The sequence below is a fragment of the Cimex lectularius genome, unplaced genomic scaffold (genome assembly GCF_000648675.2).
Source record: "Cimex lectularius strain Harlan isolate CLEC.00 unplaced genomic scaffold, Clec_2.1 scaffold86, whole genome shotgun sequence".
Classification (NCBI taxonomy): Eukaryota; Metazoa; Arthropoda; class Insecta; order Hemiptera; family Cimicidae; genus Cimex; species Cimex lectularius.
In genome coordinates, this window is record NW_019392763.1 from 1,216,230 (window position 1) to 1,238,179 (window position 21,950).

Sequence of the window (21,950 nt, forward strand, 5' to 3'; positions counted from 1 at the left end):
TTTTTTATTTTACCAGAAAAAAGGAGATTGCTACATTTATTTAATTTTTTTTCTTTACCAGAAAAAAGGAGATTGTTACATTTATTTAATTTTTTTTTTACTTTACCAGAAAAAAGGAGATTGTTACATTTATTTAATTTTTTTACTTTACCAGAAAAAAGGAGTTACATTTATTTAATGTTTTTACTTTACCAGAAAAAAGGAGATTGTTACATTTATTTAATTCTTTTACTTTACCAGAAAAAAGGGGATTGTTACATTTATTTAATTTTTTTACTTTTCCAGAAAAAAGGAGTTACATTTATTCAATTTTTTTGCTTTACCAGAAAAAAGGAGATTGTTCCATTTATTTAATTTTTTTACTTTACTAAAAAAAAAACTTAAACCTTAATCAAATTAATTTTTGAAAAATTTTTTTCTTAATTTTTACATTGTGTTTGAATAATGTTTTAATAATATTGGTTTTGTTTATTTTCCGTCCAACCTACTAAAACTAATTTGTAACGAATGGTGCGTCGAAAAGTGACTCGCCTATTTTTTTGGTACTAGACTAACAAAATAAAATGTGCCGAGTCATAATTACACGCACTAACGTTGATTTTCCTATGGTGCACCGAAAATAGACTTCCTTTTTTTTAATGTTAAAATCAAAAGAAATAATCCTCGAGTCAGATTTAAACGCACCCAGGTTGATTTTCCAATGGTGCGTCAAAAAATGCTCACCCTGTATATTTAAATGTACGGGTTAGGTCTTTAAAAATCTGTTGAAATCCATCTGTTCCGTTTATTACTGTCTGAAGCTCGCGTTTCAACAGTGATGGTGAAAAATCGTTTCCACACTCTTGACGGCTTGTCAGAAAAAAAACCGCGATACAAGTTTGAATAAATTCAGACATAAAAAAAAAGCATCGTCCGAGATACATGCGATTGTACCCGATAAGGCTGGAAAAAAAAACTTTTCATCGCAGTAACTGACCGGAGATAAATCATCGCCGCGGACGGATTCGAATGAAACACACCCTGGTACCGTCGGTCGGGTGGAATAAAAATAAAACGGAAAAGGGGGTAACTTTGTTAAAAGTAGTTTGTTGTAGGAAAGTCCATGGATTTATCTCGAGAGCTTAGCTTTTGGCAGGTACTATAAATTCCTTCTGTTCTCGGTCGTTGGTATAGCGAGTGCTCACTTTTTTATTACCTACTACTTTAACCGAAATGCAAACAAATCCTTCACGCCTTTTGTTAGGGGCTGAGGAATCGCTTGAATAAATAATACAATTCCACAATCTACTATCGGCACTTAGAAAATAGGGAATAAAAGAGATATATATTACTTTTTATTAGATAAATCAAAATGTATTATATCGATGAGAATAAACAAAGCCTCTCTGTTTCGAAGTTACTCTGCCTGTCTGTCTGTCTCTCTCTTTCATTCTCTCTCTCTCTTTCATTTTTTATCCCTCTCTCCAAGCAACTTTCTCTTTCTCTCTCTCTCTCTCTCTCTCTCTCACTTTCATTTTCTCTCTCCAAGCATCGCTCTCTCTCTTTGAACCTTTTTTCTCTCTGTGTTATTTTTTTGTACAAATATTCCTCTCTCTCTCTTTCTCTCACTCAGTCATTCTGTCCGTCTATCTGTCTGTCTCCTGTCTCTGTCTCTCCCTTTCATTCTCTCTCCTTCATTCTCTCTCTCTCTCTCCCTCTCATTTTCATTCTCTCTCTCTCTCTCTATGGTATTGTTTTGTATAAATCTTTCTCCTTCTCTCTCACACTTTTTTTTTCTCTCTCTCTCACTTTGTCTGCCTGTATGTCTTTCTAGCTCTCACTTTCTCCCTTTTCATCCACCTCTCTCTCCCCCTTTCTATCCTACTCGTCCTCTCTACCACTCTCCTCTTTCCTCTCTGTCTGTCTGTCTCTGTCTCTGTCTCTCTCTCTATCTCTCTCTCTTTTAAGCTAGCTACCTCTCTCTTGCTCTCTTTCCCATTGTATATTTGTTGGTTTTTTTGTATAAATTTTTCTTTTTCTGTCTGTTTCTCTCTCTTTCATTATGTATCCTGTATTCATCTCTTGCCCTCACTTTCTCGCTTTTCAACCCACTCTCTCTCTCCCTCTCCATCCTTCCCTCTTCCTCTCTCTCTCTCTCTCTCTCTTTCTCTCGCGCGCGCCCTCTTTCTTATTATACATTTGTGGGTATTTTAANTCTCTCTCTCTCTCTCTCTCTCTCTCTCTCTCTCTCTCTCTCCCCCTGTATTCGTACGTCTGTTTGTGTAAGCGATTTTAGTAGATTACGTCAAACTAAAATTGAATTTACGTCAATGTTCGCATCTTTATAATTTTCAAACTGGCTTACATATGCAGGGTTATAAGCGGGGCGATACAAGACTTCATATCTCCCAGTTATGATGAAGTGTCGCATTATTTCAGCATTTTTTTACTATGGCTTATCAAGGGAGAGAAATTTTGTTAATGTTACAAAACGCTGTATGAGTCCTCCGCATAAACTACTTATTTTTTTAAGGGAAATTTAATACACCTCATCGAAAAAGATTTCCATGCTAGTATGAAAAAAGGCACATTATGTTAGTTTAATATAAACATAGAGAAAATCTTTTCCAAAAATTGGTCGAGCCTATTAAAATAAAAATCAACGAGTGGGATCAGAAGGATTATTATATTCGGATTTTTTTAAAATTCTACAAGGGAAAATAAACATAAAAATTAATTGGCATCGTGAACATCACAAAGAATGGGGTTGGTCTGGATCAAATTAAAGAAATTTTACCAATTATGTATCCTCGTGAGATTGAGGTTCTGCGGTAGCCTGTAGTTTGGTCATTTGAGATTATTTTGACCTGCATATCTTTGCTGATTTTGTCTGTCTCGTGTCGGCATTTGACTATCTTCATGTTTTGAGACATGTGTTATTTTTGTCAACCGAGTTCCTTTTATAAACTTGTGATTTGGTAACTCTAATTTTTGGTTTTTTCTATCATTTATGCACCTAAGATTCTTTATATTAAATTTTTTATAAGCCACGTTTCAGTTGAGTAGGTGGTGTTGGTTGGTTATATAAGACAATTAATTAAGGTTTTTAGTTGAGATGAAAAAAAGTTAATGGCACGAGAGGGATTCGAACCCACGATCTTCGGCTAGATACGCCGCTGCTCTACCACTTGAGCTATCGTGACCTCGATCCACTCGGACATCAACTCCCTATCTCAACCCCACCTTATGAGTTTTCCCTCCTTTTGCCATTTTTTAATTGTTTCAATTGGTTTCATTTGGTTATATAGTTGATGAACGAACCCATGTTGAACCGATCGACCCTGATCAGGCAGGCCTTATGTCTTACCAGATCCAGTAAATTGATCAGTTCAAGGGTTTTTAGAAAACTTTAAAACAAGTCTGTATTTGCAATGCTATACCAATCAAGCAGAAAGAAGTCTTTTACAATAACATAGCTATGTTAATCTATGCTTCCAACTGATATTAAAACTGAACCTCAGCTCCTTTGAGAAGTTCCGTTGGAATTCTTATCCCCTTAGCAATTATGACCGGAAACACCCCTCGTTTTCGGAAGGAGTGTCATCAACCGGGGTCGATGAAGGGGAGATGTACGTACTACCTATTAGGGTGTCGTACGTGTGGTCACCCCGGCGGCGCGTGCCGCTGAGTTGTGGGACGAATTTAACCGGTTGACAAGCGGGCAGATTGATCCGATCCAATATAAGAACAGTTGGCAATACAATTTTATGAGGATCGTCTCCCTTTGGCTTATTGGAACAGAAGGGGATGGCAAACGGACAAATGCCCCACCGCCATCTGATGGACACCTGCTTTGCCCCGTCCAGAAATACCCATGACTTAATAAACCACAAATTAAAAGGAAAATTTATAATACGAATGTTTTACTCAATGGACAAATGGAAATGACCTATCCAATTTAGCCTTAAACAGGTGGCGGAGGGATTGTCGCTACTTGTATGTTTTGATCTATGAGCTTACCCAGGCCATCTGCAAACTCTGTGGTATTTAGCGCCTTAAGTCGTCGGATTAGCAGGGATTCAGTGGAATAGAAGTTGGCTCAAGTTGTGCCTTTTGACTTCGCCTCATTTTTACCTTTTGCTACTCTATCCAGTTATATAAAAAAAATAAAGAGATAAAAATAAAAATTTATAAATTCTTTTAGAGAGAAAAGAGAAAGAGAGAGAGAGAGAGAGAGGGAGAGAGAGAGAAAGAGAGAGAGAAAGTATAGAAGAATTATAGGGTATGACCAATGAATAAGCTATTGAAAAACGGATTTGGATTGCGGTATGAATAGAAAAATAGATTGCGAAAAGAAAGATAATGGGAGCATTTTTTAAGGGTTTTGTTTTGGTTGTATGTGAAAAGTGAGGTAGATGGATCGAGAGGAGAGGATCGAGGGGAAAAAGAGAAAGAGATAGATAGATAGAGATAGATATATAGATAGATAGATATAGATAGATAGACAGATAGACAGACAGATAGAAAGAAAGAAAGACAGACAGACTGGTAGATGGATAGATAGATAGATAGATAGATAGATAGATAGAGAGAGAGATAGATAGATAGATAGAGAGAGAGAGAGAGAGAGAGAGAGAGAGAAACAGACAGACAAGGAAAAATTCATTTAAAAAACCCACAAATGTATAAGAGAGAGAGAGAGAGAGAGAGAGAGAGAGAGAGAGAGAGAGAGAGAGAGATATTTATACAAAAACAACAAATATACAATGAAAAGGGAAAATTGAAAAACATTACTTATTTCAATTAATTAAGGTTTTTAGTTTAGATAAGAAAGGCAGTGTCACGAGCGGGATTCGAACCCACGATCTTCGGCTAGTTAAGCCGCTGCTCTACCACTTGAGCTTTCGTGAGAATTTAATGAATTGAATTTAATAAGCTTTATTTATTGTTTGATTTGGGTCTTATTGACCTTTCTTACAATCAACGAGTTCGGTTTGACAAAAATAAATAAATACAAAATAAACAGACCAAAAGATTATGGGACATACACATTTTTAGTTTTTTAGTTTGAATCATTTTTACTAAATTTAACATGCAGTGTGTAATATACAATATCTCAGGCCTAACTTAATTGTGTTATAAACAATGCAATATTTCTACTTACATATATACTACAAAAAAAATAAAAAAGTGAATAAACATAAAATCTTTATGTAGTTATATACAAAAAAGTGAAAAATATATAATTACATAACAAACCATTTAACAAGTGAATTAATGAATATATTTATTAAGAAGTATTTAGTAGAGAGAAAAAAATATTAAATTTAAATTAACAAAAAACAAAATAACACATAATATACTAAAATTTTGATAAATATAATTTTTTTAATTAGTTAAGGGTTTGGTTGAGATAAAAAGTCAGTATCACAAGCGGTATTCGAACCCACGACGTTCGGCTAAATACGCCGCTGCTCTACCACTTGAGCTAACGTGACTTCGTTTGTGACAGTGACTTTTTTATCTCAACCAAAATCTTAATTAATTGAAAATAATTTATTTGGTCAAACGGACCACGAAACCTAATAAAATGTAATAAGCAAAATGAATTATACTTCACTTCGTGGGCATTTCATTTTTCGCCGAGAATAAAATAGATTACACGATATTTGAAAAATGGCAAAAAGGAGGGAAAATTCAAAAGTTGGGGTGGGGTTGAGATGGGAAGTTAGTGTCCGAATGGATTGAAGTCATGATAGTTCAAGTGGTAGAGCAGCGGCGTATCTAGCCCAAGATCGTGGGTTCGAATCCTGCTCGTGACATTTTGTACGAATATTATACACATATTAACACAGCTTTCAAGTTTGTTTTAATTCATAGATTCAAGTCACTCAAAAGTACACTGCTGTAAATTATATGTGGCAGAATTATTGAAAGATATATCCTTTTTATTATTTGAACTGATTTAAAATATAACAACTTGGACGGGGAAATAGCGTACGAGAAGAAAGGAGAGAGAAAGTGAGCGAGAGTGAGACATAGATAATGAGAGAGGGAACGAGAGAGAGTGATAGAGAGAGGGAAAAATGGAAAATGGATAGAAAAAGGGAATGCTTGTGTGAATGACAGATTGAGAGAGAGAGAGAGAGAGAGAGAGAGAGAGAGAGAGAGATTTATATAGAAAATCAAGAGATATACATTCTCAAATCCTTTTTTTTAATATATAGGGTAAAATATATTTTAATTATCTATTAAAAATCATCTTTTATCCGTTGGAAATGCTAACCCACTCCTTAAATATTTTCTATATTCGCACGACAAATATGATTTACAATCTGGGAAATCTCCAATGGTGACAGTAATAGCCAGTAAACTTCAAAGTGAATTCAAAAGGGCTTTTCTGACTTGATTTACTGACAATCGCTCAGGATAGTAACTATTTTTATAGCATTTATTTCAGACATAAATTTAAATATTCCAGGATGTGTATTATTTATGCTTGCTTTTTTGGTTTATATACAAACAAATAATTCTCATCTTAGAAAAACAGAAATTATCAGTTTTCCTCTTGTGGTCGGCAGGGTGATGAACCTGGTCCACCGACTTTTGCTTTGGTCAAAAATTCGCTATGCTGTGGCAAAAGAGATAGGCGAATTAAAAAAAAAGCTTAATTGGTAGATCATACCCTCTGAAAAACTGTGTAGCATAGAAAAAAAAGTTTTAAGCAAAAGAGAACATTTAATTCGAATTAATGACAAAATTGTCCTATTGTAGGAAAAATTAACTGGATACTAAATATTAATATAAAAATAAGGGCTTAGATTAATAAGAAAAGCTCAAGAATTTTGAAGAAGACAGATTTTTATTTCTTTATAGAGAAAATATTTCACTCTTAGACCGTCTAACCTATTAAAACTATCCGACTAAACCAAAATCTGCGAGAATTTTTAATTTTCGATGTGACAGTGAAGAAGATGAGAATCCAACACGATGCATGAGGAGTTATGGGAATGAACTTAAGAACGTAAGGTATGAACCTCTCTGCTGCTTTAGTGGTTGGTTTTAATTTTGTTTACAAATCAGAATTAATGTTTGTAATAAATGTTTTGGGTAAAAATCCCACCTGATACACCTTTCACCAACGCTGTTTTAATAAGAGGTACAAATAGCTCAATAACCAGGAGAGTCAATTAGTACATTACGTGTATTGTACGCGCGAGTGTGTTTAATAATTTTATATTGTTTTTCAAAAAAATACAAAAACAATTTTAAAGTAAGGCAGAATAACTGGACAATGATCCAGTCAACTCGAAGAGGTCAAAGTAGCTAAATAGCTTATTACCATTTAAATAGCTTTAAAATGTCAATAGTATCTGTACGCGCGCGCGTTTATAATTCTTTAATTTCTAAAAAAATAATAAATTTGCTATAAAAATAAAGAAAGATCAGTTGTTATACTTATTATTCTATTATATTATTTTTCTTTTCTCTCCTCACTCTCTGTCTCTCTTTCTCTCTCTCACCAAAAGAAAGAAAAAGTTCATTTTCTAGTAGATTTAAAGAATGCTAATGATAAAAAACATTCAACTACTGGAGATTGCTCTAAACTCTTAAATCGCGAGAAATTTGTCCAACCGGTGAAAAATGCTCTCTTCCGTCAAGCTCTCTCACTCTCACTCTCTATCTTTCTCCTTCTCTCTCTTTCTCTCTTTAAAAAAAGTAAGTGTAAAATCTATGTTTTTCGTTTTTTTAATCGCTAGACTTTTGTCAAACTGGACAAAGGAACGAAGGTAAAAAATTCTCCCTCTCACTACCTCTCTAATTCTCACTTTCTCTCTCTATCTATCTATCTATCATTTCTTTTTCTATGTAAAAAAAATCTAAAATCTATATTTTGTTTTTTTTAATCGGTAGACTTTTTTCAAACTGGACAAAGGAACGAAGGCGAAAATTTTATCTCTCTCTCTCTCTCTCTCTAAAAAAAAAGGTTTGAAAATCTACCTTTTTGTTTTTTTAATCGGATGACTTTTGTCAAACTGGACAAAGGAACGAAGGTAAAAATTCTCTCTCTCTGTCTATTTCTCTCTCTCTTTCTCTCTTAAAAAAAGTTTAAAATCTATGTTTTTTTAATCGGTAGACTTTTATCAAACTGGACAAAGGAACGAAGGTAAAAAATTCTCCCTCTCTCTATCTCTCTTTCTCTCTAACCCTCACTCTTCCTCTCTCTCTCTATCTATCTATCACTTCTCTGTCTATCTAAAAAAAGTCTAAAATCTATGTTTTTGTTTTTTTAATCTTTTTTTTTTCAAACTGGACAAAGGAACGAAGGCAACAATTTTCTCTCTCTCTCTCCCTTTCTCTCTCTCTATAACTCTCACTCTCTAATTCTCACTCTCTATCTGTCTATCATTTCTCTCTCTCTCTCTCTCTCTCTCTCTCTTTCTCTCTAAAGAAAAGTTTAAAATCTATGTTTTTTAATCGGTAGATTTTTATCAAACTGGATAAAGGAACGAAGGTAAAAAATTCTCCCTCTCTCTATCTCTCTAATTCTCACTTTCTCTCTCTCTATCTATCATTTCTCTTTCTATCTAAAAAAGTCTAAAATCTATGTTTTTGTTTTTTCTAATCGGTAGACTTTTGTCAAACTGGATAAAGGAACGAAGGTAAAAAATTCTCCCTCTCTCTATCTCTCTAATTCTCATTCTCTCTCTCTCTCTCTCTCTCTCTCTCTTTTTTTCTCTCTCTCTCCCCCGCTCTCCCTCTCTCTCTACCTACCTACCTACCTATCTACCTATCACTTCTCTTTCTATCTAAAAAAAATCTAAAATATATGTTTTTTTTTTTTTAATCGGTAGACTTTTGTCTTCATGGACAAAGGAACGAAGGCGAAAATTTTATCTCTTTCTCTCATCTCTCTCTCCCTTTCTCTCTCTCTAACTCCCACTTTCTAACTATCCATAATTTCTCTCTCTCTCTCTCTCTCTCTCTCTTTCTCTCTCTCTAAAAGAAGGTTTTAAAATCTATGTTTTTTTGTTTTTTTTAATCTGTAGACTTCGCCAGTCTGGGCAAAGGAAGGAAGGTAAAAAATGCTCACTCTCTATCTCTCTCTATTTATCTATCCATCTCATATCTCCCTCTCTCTTTCTTCTTTTTCTTCTCTCTCTCTCTCGTATCTTTTTTTACTCTCTCTAGCTCCCTTTTTTTTTACCATAAATTAAGCAGGTCCTGCGCCATCAGACTTTACTTTTATACATATTCTTTTCGGTCTGTTTGCGGATATGGAAGTACAGAGTGTAACAAACGTTTATCGTTGGTAAATGAGGCGGTCTAGGTAAAATGTCGGGTTTTTAGGGGCGGAGGGTGGGCTTAGACGAGGGCGGGGGACAATTTGTCACCGGTCCCTACCATGCATCATCATCAGGCCAAGGGTTATTAGCATCATCTGTTTATGTCCCCGTTTACATATGTAGAAGAGGAGCTGGGAACGGCACATCTGTGCCGTCAAGGGGGGAAGGTTTTGAAAAAAAAATTCATCCCTTCCACATCGGACGGAGTAAGAGATAGAGGAATAACAATAAAACATGTGTCCGCAACTCCCAGAGGCGTCATCCCGGCTAAATAAGCCGCATAACCGAATCATTATCCTTTTATTTTACGCAACATGGATTTTTCACGAAATTCTTTTTTTTACGACCGCTGCGGTGACTCAACAGAATGTCTACATTAAAAGCCCTTTGGGTGACATTTTCCTCCCCATCTTCCAGTTCTGGGTTGTAATTCTGTATGTACTCCGTTAAACCGGCACTAGAATTTTTTAATGATTATTTTTTCAAGCGCTACATGTAGGCCACCTTCACCTTCTGTGGACACATCGAGATGCAGACTTGGATTTTTTGACTGTTTCTCACTTAAAATTTCTTTTGAAATTAAATTTTTGTTCGCTTTAAGTTGAATTATATAAGAGCTTCAGAACAAAATTTAACTGGTTCGGTTCCAAGGAAAATGGAGGCTAGACAATGGTAAATACTCCATATCATCTTTTTTTAATTTTTTTTTTTATTATTATTATTGGCCTTATGATCTTGCATATTAGCCATGGTACGAATTCTTGTGTGTTCAAATTGGGGGTTATCGGGAAAAAAGGGCCAGAGGCGACGGTGGGAATCGAACCCACGACCGCGGCGTGATCTCATGCTAACCACTCGGCTACCGCGGTCCCCTCTCCATATCATCTTTGGATGCGTTGAATGTAAACACGCAAAAAAATTAAATTTAACAGTATAATGAGTTATTTTATTATTGTCTACCCCACGATAGATAAAAATATACAGACGTTTTTCCGGACTTTTCGTTTTTTGCCTCTCCTGAAAAATCATGTTTTCACGCATAAAAGTGCACTTTTCTCTAAATGTTATTAATTGATTTTGATAATGTAATTTTTAGAATCATTAAGTATATATGTTATAATAGTTAGGTCAAAGGAATGTTAAAAATAACAATATACAGTTTACAAGAAAAAGAGTTTCTTGTAAGAAAAAATCGTCAGGACTTGTTTTCAAATATCAAATTATTGTCAAAAGACTTAAGAATCTCGAATTAATAGAAGAATCATTTGTTATTATTTTTAATTTAAAAAAATTTAATTACAATTCGCAAATCACAAGAATTTTGATTTACTGTTAATTACCATTAATATTTCATACCATCCCCTACGTTTTTTAATGTTTTAATGAAAGGGTTAAATAGAATTTAAAAATTGTTAATTTCAAGTAAAATAATTTGACATTAAAAAGGGTTAATTTGAAATTGTAAAGAAATTATTTTCAAGTTAAAAGGGATAATTTGAAATTAAAACGGGATAATTTGAAATTTAAAAAAGCTATTTTGAAGTTGAGTGGTTAATTTCGAGGAAAATACTTCAATTTAATATCACCTTTCATTATTCTGACTCAAGTAGGTAAAAATGATCTTGTTTGTTTTTTACTGCTTCAAGGAAAGGGTTAAACTGAAATTAAAAACGGTAAAATTGGAGTTAAAAGGGGTTAAATTAAAATAGAATAGTTTCAAATTAATAAGTGTTAATTTGAATTGAAAAATGGTTAATATGAAGATAAAAGTGAGTCCATTGAAGTTAAAAAGTTTAATTTGAAATTAAACCAGGTTAATCTGAAATTTAAAAACGCTAATTTGAAATTAAATGGTTAATTTCGAGGAAAAAGTAGGTAAAAATTATCTCGTATGTTTTTTACTGCTTTAAATAAAGGGTTAAACTGAAATTAAAAACGGTAAAATTGTAGTTAAAAAGGGTTAAATTAAAATAGATTAGTTTGAATTTAATAAGGGTTAATTTGAATTTAAAAACGGTAAATTTGCAATTAAAAATGGTTAACTTGAAATTAAAAGCGGAACATTTGAAGTTAATAAGGGTTAATTTGATATTATGAAGGTTTAGTTTGAAATTGAACGGTTAATTTTGAGAAAAAAGCTTCAATTTAAATATCGCCTTTCATTATTCTGATTCAAGTAGGTAAAAATTATTTCGTGTTTTTTACTGCTTTAAAGAAAGAGTTAAATTGAAATTAAAAAGGATTAATTTGGGGTTTAAAGTGGTTCAATTAAAATAGATTTGTTTGAAATTATTAAGGGTTAATTTGAAGTTAATAAGGGTTAATTTGATATTAAAAAGAGTTAGTTTGAAATTTAAAAAAGATATTTTAAAATTAAAAGGTTAATTTTGAGAAAAAAGCATCAATTTAATATCGCCTTTCATTATTCTGATTCAAGTAGGTAAAAATTAAGTCGTGTTTTTTACTGCTCTAAAGAAAGTGTTAAATTGAAATTAAAAAGGATTAATTTGGGGTTTAAAGTGGTTCAATTAAAATAGATTTGTTTGAAATTATTAAGGGTTAATTTGAATTTAATAAGGGTTAATTTGGTATTATAAAGGGTTAGTTAGAAATTTAAAAAAAGTTATTTTAAAATTAAAAGGTTAATTTCGAGAAAAAAGCTTTAATTTACAATAGTAATACACCACAATAGTAAGACCTTTACTTACATACGGAGCTATAACCTGGGCTGATAGAGCGGAACAAATAACCAAAAGGAAAGAACTCACAAAAATACAGAGACTTGCATGCATCTGCATAACGGGAGCAATGAAAACATGCCCTACAATCAGCATGGAAAAGATATTGGGACTAATCCCCCTACATCACATGGTAGAAAGGACAGCACAGAAAACCATAATCAACTTTATTAGAGAGAAACCTCCAACAGGAATAAAACTGAAATGGAGAGACAGAAACAAACTGTGGAAAAACCATCCTTCACTCATGGCTCCGAGAGATGACATTAACAGGAGGTTTGAATTTAACCAAAAATTCCGAATACATCTGGGCACCAAAAAGGAATGGGGAAGAGAGGGAAATAACTCCCTCAAAAATGGCACCATCCTTTGGTACACAGATGGATCTAGAACAGAAGAAGGTACGGGGGCATCATTGGACCCGGAACCAAATACTCAGAACCCATGGGAAAGCACACCAGTATCTTCCAAGCTGAAATTCATGCAATTGAAAGATGTATCCAATTCAATCTAAATAGAGGATACAAAAACAAGAATATAGCTATCATGTCAGATAGCCAAGCAGCCATCAAAGCACTAAGCTCAAATACCATTAGTTCAAGGATGGTGCTGAACTGCAAAACCAAATTAAATATATTAGGTTCGCAGAATAAAGTCAGCCTCTGCTGGGTCCCAGGACACATGGGAGTAGAAGGCAACGAGAAAGCGGACACCCTTGCAAGAAAAGGGGCTGCCACACCGCTAATAGGACCCGAACCCTTCTGTGGAATAGGAATACACACTATTAACGAATACCTCAGACAGAAGGACAAAAAGAAAATGAGCGAACTTTGGAATTCACTTATTGGACATAGACAATCCAAGAATCTTCTAACCAACTTTGGCAAGAAAGAAATCACAGAATGTGTCAAAGGAAGCAGGAACAGACTGCGAATCCTAACAGGATTCCTGACAGTACACTGTAGATTAAATGGACATCTAAAGAAAATTGGAATAATCCAAGATGGCACATGCAGATTCTGCAAAGAAGCAGAAGAGACACCAACACACTTACTAACAAACTGCGGAGCTATATTAGCCCGCAGGAGGAAGTGTTTTGAGATGTACAGTGACCATAGAAGAGCTTCAACCACTGAAACCGGGCCTATTATTAATCAAGTTTCTTGATGAAATAGAACTCACCGATGTGCTTTAGGCAGAGCACGGGGGATACAATAGCTCTTAAAGGGCGCAGTATACTATACCCTGAAATTACATCTACATCTAATATAGTTGTAGTTAGTATTTCAAGTTGTAAACTTTTACTGTGGCAAACTTAGAAGGAACAGTCAACATAAAAGGCCTTTCAGTGAAAGTATTAGTTATAATAATTAATTGGGCTATATCCTTCTAGCTTGGCTGTTTTCTATTCCAAATTTAACCCTATGCCCTTACTATTTTAATTTTTTTATGAATGGTCTGTTTTTTGGCTAATTTTTAGGTGTTGTATAATAATTATATTTTAGAATAGTAACAACAACTGAAGCACCAGTTTTTGATGCAAAAGCTTTAGAAATGATGAACGATGAATCCGTTTATCGAAAAGTTGATTTTGTAATGTATAAACAAATACACACTCATCCCTGTGATAAAATAACGTGAAATGTCCGAAATAGGGGAGGAAAACCGAGGATGTGAAAAATTGTTATTTACTGAGCCGTAATGCAGATACTGTTGATTCCGTTGTTATGAGGGTGGGATGGGCCCCATAATCGGAGTGACAGTTGCTGTGTGATATTTCCGATGAGACGGGGGGTGGCCGTTAGTGAGCCGGGACTAAACTTCTGCACGAGCCGTCATTTCACGTATGACAGAACAATTCTGCAACAAGTGAAGCCGTTTATCTCCGGCCCACTCGTCTAACAGGACGAAATTTAAACTTATGCCAATTATCAATTTCATTTACGGGCTTTTGTCCAAACGGTTTTGGTTTTATGCAAAGGAAGTCGGATCCGCACAAAGCTTGTCGGCCCATGTCGACGAGATTTTTTTTCTTTTCTAGCAGGGTCGGGTCCATACTGGGGACAGACAGGTGTAGGACTTCCGAAGATATTTATGCGGTCAGCCTTTGTCGGGAGGAAGCAATATTTTACGCCCACTTGCATACGTTCTTACAAATGGTAACAGATTTTAACCGTTTCGAAGATTCTCTCATGGAATCTCACCCCCCTTCCCCCAAAAACTATAAAAAATTACGACTGAAACAAAAATTGTTATTATTTATGTTATGAAAATTAAGAAAGATTTAACTATACTTAATGTTTTTTAAATAATTTTCCTGACGAAGATCAAATTCCGCTTCTATTCTAACCTGTGAAAACTGAGAAAATATGAGGAATTCTTTTAGTGTAAATATCTTTCATTGACCAATATTAAATTCTGTTCTTTTTTACGGTTAATTTATGGATAAGTTGCTTGCTAAAAAAAGGCAGTGTAATTTGTTAGACCGGGAGATAATATCCTCTCACTCGGGGCAAAACTGGTTAACTCCAAAAATAAAATTTTTCACAATTGTAATTTAAAAAAAAAATCGATACAAATTCAAGATTGGATTTTTTATTTTATTTTTCCTGTCTTATGAGAAGGTTTTCTTTTCGCTTTAATCAATTATACAGAGTGTTCGGCTACTCGTGTTACAAACTTTGCCAGTAGATTCTGCATTAAAAATGGAACTAAAAAGTCCTAATTGACTATGGTCCGAATCTCAATAGTTTCGTACTTTTTTTACTTTTTGTGATTTTTTTTAAATTTCAAGACCTTGCTTCAAATAAACAATGATAACACCAAAAAAAAGGTTTTGGACAAATCCGTTGATACCATTGAAAACTACGTTAAATTTGCATTAAAATATGATCAACACTAAACTTGTATAGCTTCGGAAAATGAGTGTTTTAATAGGGAGAACTTTGAAAAATAATATTTTTTTTTATGTTGAAAAACTTACTATGGTTTACTTAACAACTAAACTACTATTTCCAAACCTAGGGACCAGCCAATTTCAGAAAACGAACTACGTTTAGACAAGGGGCGTTGGTAGCCGCAACTGTTCAGACGTTGACACGGCGCTCATCACTGTAAGGTAAAGGTCCCGGGTTCGAATCCAGCGGCCCTGCTCGAACCCGACATTCAAGTGGGCCTTTTTTCAAGAACCCCGGCACCCTGAGGGTTGATATGACCGCTGTTGCGTGAGATGCGCCCTGTAGGTTTCAGAAAAACATTTTCTTTATCGTGCCAACGTTTCGACCTTTATTGAGATCATCTTCAGAGCCTTGTGTTGTCTGCATTTCAACAAAAAATTCTTTTTTTAGTGGGCTAATTGCTTTTTTAATTACTTTTATCAAAGATAAAGAAATTGATGAAGGAAAGGCAAAAACCGTGGTTAACGGATTGGTGAGGTGGAAAAATTAAAAAAATTAAAAACTTAAGAAATTTTGAATGATGAATTATTAAACGTTTTTTAGTGAAATGTAAATCTTATTCTACCAATGGGTTTATAAGAATGTAAACATTTATTTATTATATATTCACTGACAGGCAAAAAATTCCACACACTTGTAATATCACTTGATTTGGATATACTTTTATAATTATTCGGAGATCGCGAGATGCAGTCTCCGAATAATCATTGACTAACGGTCACTAAACACCACACTTATATTTTTATATATTGATCAAATTTTCACGTTTTTTAATGTTTATTAAGAGTCTTTGTCTAAAAAATTTAAAAAAATGTTAATTGCTATGGAAAATGAAAACAAAAAGACGGTCAGATAAAATTTGTTTTAGATTTTTAATTAATATTTCAATATTGCGTATTTCTTCCTCTTGCCTTAATTACATCTGGAAGACGCCTGGGCATACTTTCTTCCAGCCTGGAAATGTTTCTTTCCTGGAGGTTAACAGTAGAAGAGGTTTCCTGGTAATGTAGTAAAATCGGACGCTCAATCTACTGAAAGGTGAAAGATTAAAATATACGCCGTAGTAAAATCGGACGCCCAACCCACCGACAAGTAGGAAGGCATACTTTCTATCAGTCTGGAAATGTCTCTTTGCTGGAGGTTAGCAGTAGAAGAGGTTTCCTGGTAATGTTGTAAAATCGGACGCTCGATCTACTGAAACGTGAACGATTAAAATATACGCCGTAGTAAAATCGGACGCCGAACCCACTTACAACCAGAAAGGCATACTTTCTACCAGTCTGGAAATGTCTCTTTGCTGGAGGTTAGCGGTAGAAGAGGTTTCCTGTTAATGTTGTAAAATCGGACGCTCTATCCACTGAAACGTGAACGATTAAAATATACGCCGTAATAAAATCGGCGTAAAAGTTTTTAAGTAAAAGTATAAAGTTTTTCAACTTTGAAAAAACAATTATTGTTCAAAGTTCTCCCTACTAAAATGCTTATATCACGAAGGTTTACAAGTTTAGTATTCATCCACAACTTACTGGAAATTTAACGTAGTTTTCAACGGTATCAACGGTTTGTCCAAAACCTTTTAGTTTTGGAGTCATCATTGTTTATTTGCAGCAAGTTTGTGAAATCTTAAAAAATCAGAAAAAGTGAAATAACTCCGAAACTGTTGAGATTCGAACCATAGTTAACTAAGACTGTTTGGTTCCTTTTTGAAATTTTGAGTTGAAATTTTAATTTCAGTTTTGCCCCGAGGGTGCAGATTTCCGCCTACAGATGGACAGGCAGTCCAAAATGACTGCCAATTTGGTGTCTCTCCATAGGTCAAAGATAAATCTAACAATTTAAATTTATAATGACAACACAGGATAAAAGAGAAAACAAAATTGAACTAATTATTAATTATTATTTATGTTTGATGATTGTTATTAAGATGGAGTCATAACGTTTCGCCGTTAATCTGTTTTTTAATAGATTATCTCGTTATAAAGTTTAATTTTTTCTTATAAACAGAAACATTTTTTATTGATATTATTAAAATAATTCCGCCGACAGACCGACAGAGCAAGGCAGTCCAAAATGATCTCTATCGCCCAATTTGGCATCACCCCATAGGGCACATATAAATCTAACAATTTAAATTTATAATGGCAACAGGGTCAAAGAAAAAACAAAATTGAACCAATTATTAATTATTATTTATTTTTGATGATTGCTATTCAGATGGTAAGCCATAACGTTTAGTCATTCTGTTTTTTAATCGATTATCCCATTGTAAAGTTTAATTTTTCCTTAAAGACAGAATAATTTTTTTTAATATTATTAAAATATTTCCGCCGATAGACTGACCAACGGGGCAGTCCAAAATGATCTGTATCTGCCAATTTGGTATCACTCCACAGGTCAAAGAAAAGCCTTACAATTTAAATTTATAATGACCAACAGGGTAGAAGAGAAAATAAAATTGAACTAATTTTTGATTATTATTTATTTTTGATGGTTGTCATGGTAAGTGGCAAAGACCATTACTCTGTTTTTTACTTGATTATTTCATTACAAAGTTTAATGATTATTTGGAGATCGTGAGGTGCGGTCTGGTGTGACGTATGTTTAAAAAACATTTTCTTTATCGTGCCAACGTTTCGATCTTTATTGAGATCATCTTCAGGGCCTGGGATTTATAAACATTGTTTCAATTTTAAAAATGCATGCAGGATATGAAAAAAAATAAATTTATGCAATGCTAGAAAATTTTAGATTAAAAAAGATGAATTTATACAATGCTAGAAAATTTTAGGTTAAAAAAGGAATGAATTTATACAATGCTAGAAAATTTTAGATAAAAACAAATGAATTTATACAATGCTATTTTTTTCACATCCTACATGTATTTGTAAAATTCAAACAACGTTTATAAATCCCAGGCCCTGAAGATGATCTCAATAAAGGTCGAAACGTTGGCACGATAAAGAAAATGTTTTTCTAAAACCTACGTCACGCCAGACCTCACCTCACGATCTCCAAATAATCATTGGCTAACGGTTACTACACACCATACATAAAATTTAATTTTTCCTTAGAAACGAAATATTTTTTATTGATAATATCAACAAATCATAACGTTTGGCCATTAATCTGTTTGTTAATTGGTTATCCCATTGTAAAGTTTCATGTTTCCTTATAAATAGAATCATATTTATTGATTATTAAAATATGGAGTGCATAAAATTTTCCAAAAATATATTAATCCCTGGCGTATATAATGTATATAAAAACTTAGAAGTTTCAAAAACCTGAAAAATAATATCCATTCGAAATAGTACTATCTTTAAGCAAATAAGAATGTAGAAGGCTTATGTAACTAGTGTCTTGTGTTTCTTGTGGCAATATTTACATCACCTGTGTCTTGCCCTCCTGATAACGCTTTCGGTTTTGTTCAGCCCAACCGGCCACGAGTTCGGGATTTTCTTTGAGATTACCTAGGTAAATTGTTTTTTAAGTTCTTTTCCCGAGATTTCGACTCCCCCGGTGCACCGTTTATCGGCTAGCATGTAGAACTGTACTTTTTGAAATGATGGGAAAGACAAAATAGAAAACAATCTTTGTTTTTGTTTTATTGTCGCAGTGTGGGCAGAGACGACAGACTACAGGGAAAGTGGTCATATGGAACAGACGCAACTCAGCTTCCAACCTCCTAGGAACCGAAACAGGGATAGGAAAGGTGAGCAACAATAATAATTTAATGACTAAATTAATTTATTGATAGGCTAAAACCAAAAGTGTGATTATTATTTGCCTTTGCGAATGCTCACCTTTCCTCAATTAAACTTAAATGCTGCTTATTCTTCGAAACGAACGCATAAAAATTGACAATATACTTTGTTTAATTATTATTTAGTTAATTTATTTGAATTTTGTTTCTGAGGTTAAAAAAAGACTTCGTACTGTTCAAAATAGTATTTCCTTATTAAATATTAAAAAAATGAAACTTAAAACAAAGTTCAAGTTTAATGTGTAATATGTTCTTAACTGCAATAAATGAAATGAACTTAACTTTAAAAACAACTAAGCAGCTATAATTAACGGGTAATGAAATAGCTTTGTAATTACTTTACTGCGCTTTAATTCAGCAATCACATAGAATGGATTTGAACTATTTGGAAAACTTTCTTCCTAAAGAACAGAACAATCTTTTCTAAAAAGTGAATTGACGTACCTACTGGAGTAATTCATTTCTTCAATTCATTTCTATTAATTTGCTAGACAAAGCATTAATGGATTACATAACCATAACACAACCTATTATTTTTCAAAATCACGGAATAGAGCAGAATTATCTTCTCCAAAAATTTTATCATTTACCATAATTTTTATAGTGAAATTTCTTTTTTACAATTTATATTTTTCGAATTTTCTTTCAAACTTTCAGTATAGCAATAATCTTGATAAACTATCTATTCAACGCTGTCCTATATAATACCCACTTCTTACCCTTTTTAACCTTATTTTTTTTAAAAAAGAAAAATTATTCTTAAGACTAGTCTCTAGACTCTAGAGGAAGTTTAAGGGCATAATACTTCCTTATATCTACCTACGCAACGCTATCCTATACAATACCCACTTTTTATGCTTCTTGACCTTATTTTTTTAAAGAAAAATTATTCTTAAGAATAGTCTCTAGACTATTTAAGGGTATACTACTACTTTATACCTACCTGCTCAACGCTGTCCTATACAATGCCTAATTCTTAACCTTCTTGACCGTATTTTTTTAAAAAGAAAAATTATTCTTAAGAATAGTCTCTAGATTCTAGAGGAAGTTTAAGGGCATACTACTACTTTATACCTACCTGCTCAATGGTGTCCTATACATGCCTAATTCTTAACCTTCTTGACCGTATTTTTTTAAAAAGAAAAATTATTCTTAAGAATAGTCTCTAGATTCTAGAGGAAGTTTAAGGGCATAATACTTCTTTATACCTATCTATTCAACGCTGACCTATACAATACCCACTTTTTAACCTTCTTGACAGAATTTTTCTAAAAAGAAAAATTATTCTTAAGAATAGTGTCTAGACTATGGACGAAGTTTAATGGCAGACTAGTACTTTATACCTACCTGCTCAACGGTGTCCTATACAATGCCTACTTCTTAACCTTCTTGACCGTATTTTTTTTAAATGAAAAATTATTCTTAAGACTAGTCTCTAGACTCTAGACGACGTTTAAGGGCATAATACTTCCTCATACCTATCTATTCAACGCTGACCTATACAATACCCACTTTTTAACCTTCTTGACCGTATTTTTCTAAAAAGATAAATTATTCTTAAGAATAGTCTCTAGACTATGGAGGAAGTTTAAGGGTATACTACTACTTTATACCTACCTGCTCAATGGTGTCCTATACAATGCCTACTTCTTAACCTTCTTGTCCCTATTTTTTTAAAGAAAAATTATTCTTAAGAATAGTCTCTAGACTCTAGAGAAAGTTTAAGGGCATAATACTTCCTTATACTATCTATTCAACGCTGACTTATACAATACCCACTTTTTAACCTTCTTGACAGAATTTTTCTATAAAAAAAAATTATTCTTAAGAATAGTGTCTAGACTATGGAGAAGGTTTAAGGGCAGACTAATACTTTATACCTTCCTACTCAACGGTGTCCTATAAAATACCTACCTTTTAACCTTCTTGACCGTATTTTTTTAACAAGAAAAATTATTCTTAAGAATAGTCTCTAGACTATGGAGGAAGCTTAAGGGCATACTACTTTATACCAACCTACTCAACGGTGTCCTATATAATAACCACTTTTTATCCTTTTTGACCATATATATATATTTTTTTTTTGTTAAGAAAAATATTCTTAAGAATAACCTCTAGACTCTAGAGGAAGTTTAAGAACATACCTTATATAAAAATCATATCGTAAGGCCGTCAATTACGATTTGTCCAAAATAGTTCATTCTACATTTACACAAGTCCTTCACGTGTTTCGCAGGGTAGCGTACTCGCTCCCCTCCTATTCACAATCGACATGGCTGATCTATCACCCTAACACTTTCACCTTTACTTTTGCCGATTACACATCAATCACGTTAAAACCACATTAAATTTTAAAAATCACTTACACAGTAAATCCGTCTGTAGAAGAGTGGAGACTTACTAATGTATGTAAAAGAAAATTTAACAATAGAAAAATATAAAATAAATAAAAGTTAAAATTTTCAATTGAAATACTTCTGTTTTTCTATCATTGTGGAAAGTAGTTTACTAATTTTTTTTTCTTCGACTGCTTGGTAATCTTTTTCATCACATTCTCCCAGTTGCTACCATTGATATAACTAATAAATTCGTCCCACTCTAGATTTTTAAAAATGTTGAATCATCTTTTGCGATAATATATTAAAATCTAACTCTGTTTCGAAATTCTGCATGTTTTTTGTAGCTGTAGTTGCACTGGGCGCGCTTCTGCTGGTCCCGAGTTCTACTCAATGTAAAAATTTGAATTAGCATACTTCATCTAGAACTTGATAATCTATTGCATCAAAGAGACATTTTATTTCTTATGGGAAACTTTTTTAATGCTAAGTATGCATTCCTCGTTCGATCCCCCATACTGAAACTATGAAAACAAACTCACAAAATCCATCAAATTGCTGCTGTCGTAAAATGTTTCTAAGTTTAAGAAAATATCGGAAATTTTAGTAAAATTAATTAAATTTACCTGTGACAATTTTTTTCTTTAAATTACATACATTTTAACCTAAAATGTTAAGAGTTTAGTGTTACTCATTTTCACCATGTTGGTAGACCGTTTTTATATTTCTTATTTATTTTTGTCTTATTCTTCTCCCATGTTGGTCTGTACTTCAGGTTGATAAAGTCAGCATCGTGAGGCTTTATACATTCTGAACCTCTGTAGCTTCTC

At 33.4% G+C, this 21,950-nt stretch overlaps 1 protein-coding gene across 3 annotated transcripts in view; it reads left to right on the forward strand.

Annotated features, from left to right (window-relative positions):
- LOC106664031 (pituitary homeobox homolog Ptx1) overlaps positions 1 to 21,950 on the forward strand; it is a 108,373-nt gene that overhangs the window by 35,281 nt on the left and 51,142 nt on the right. For 2 of the 3 annotated variants that reach the window (XM_014389390.2, XM_014389391.2), the window contains exon 3: positions 18,638 to 18,733. The exons of the other annotated variant lie outside the window; for it this stretch is intronic. In XM_014389390.2, coding sequence (XP_014244876.1) covers positions 18,638 to 18,733 — 96 coding nt within the window. The remainder of the gene's footprint in view (positions 1 to 18,637; positions 18,734 to 21,950) is intronic. 3 annotated transcript variants of the gene reach the window in all.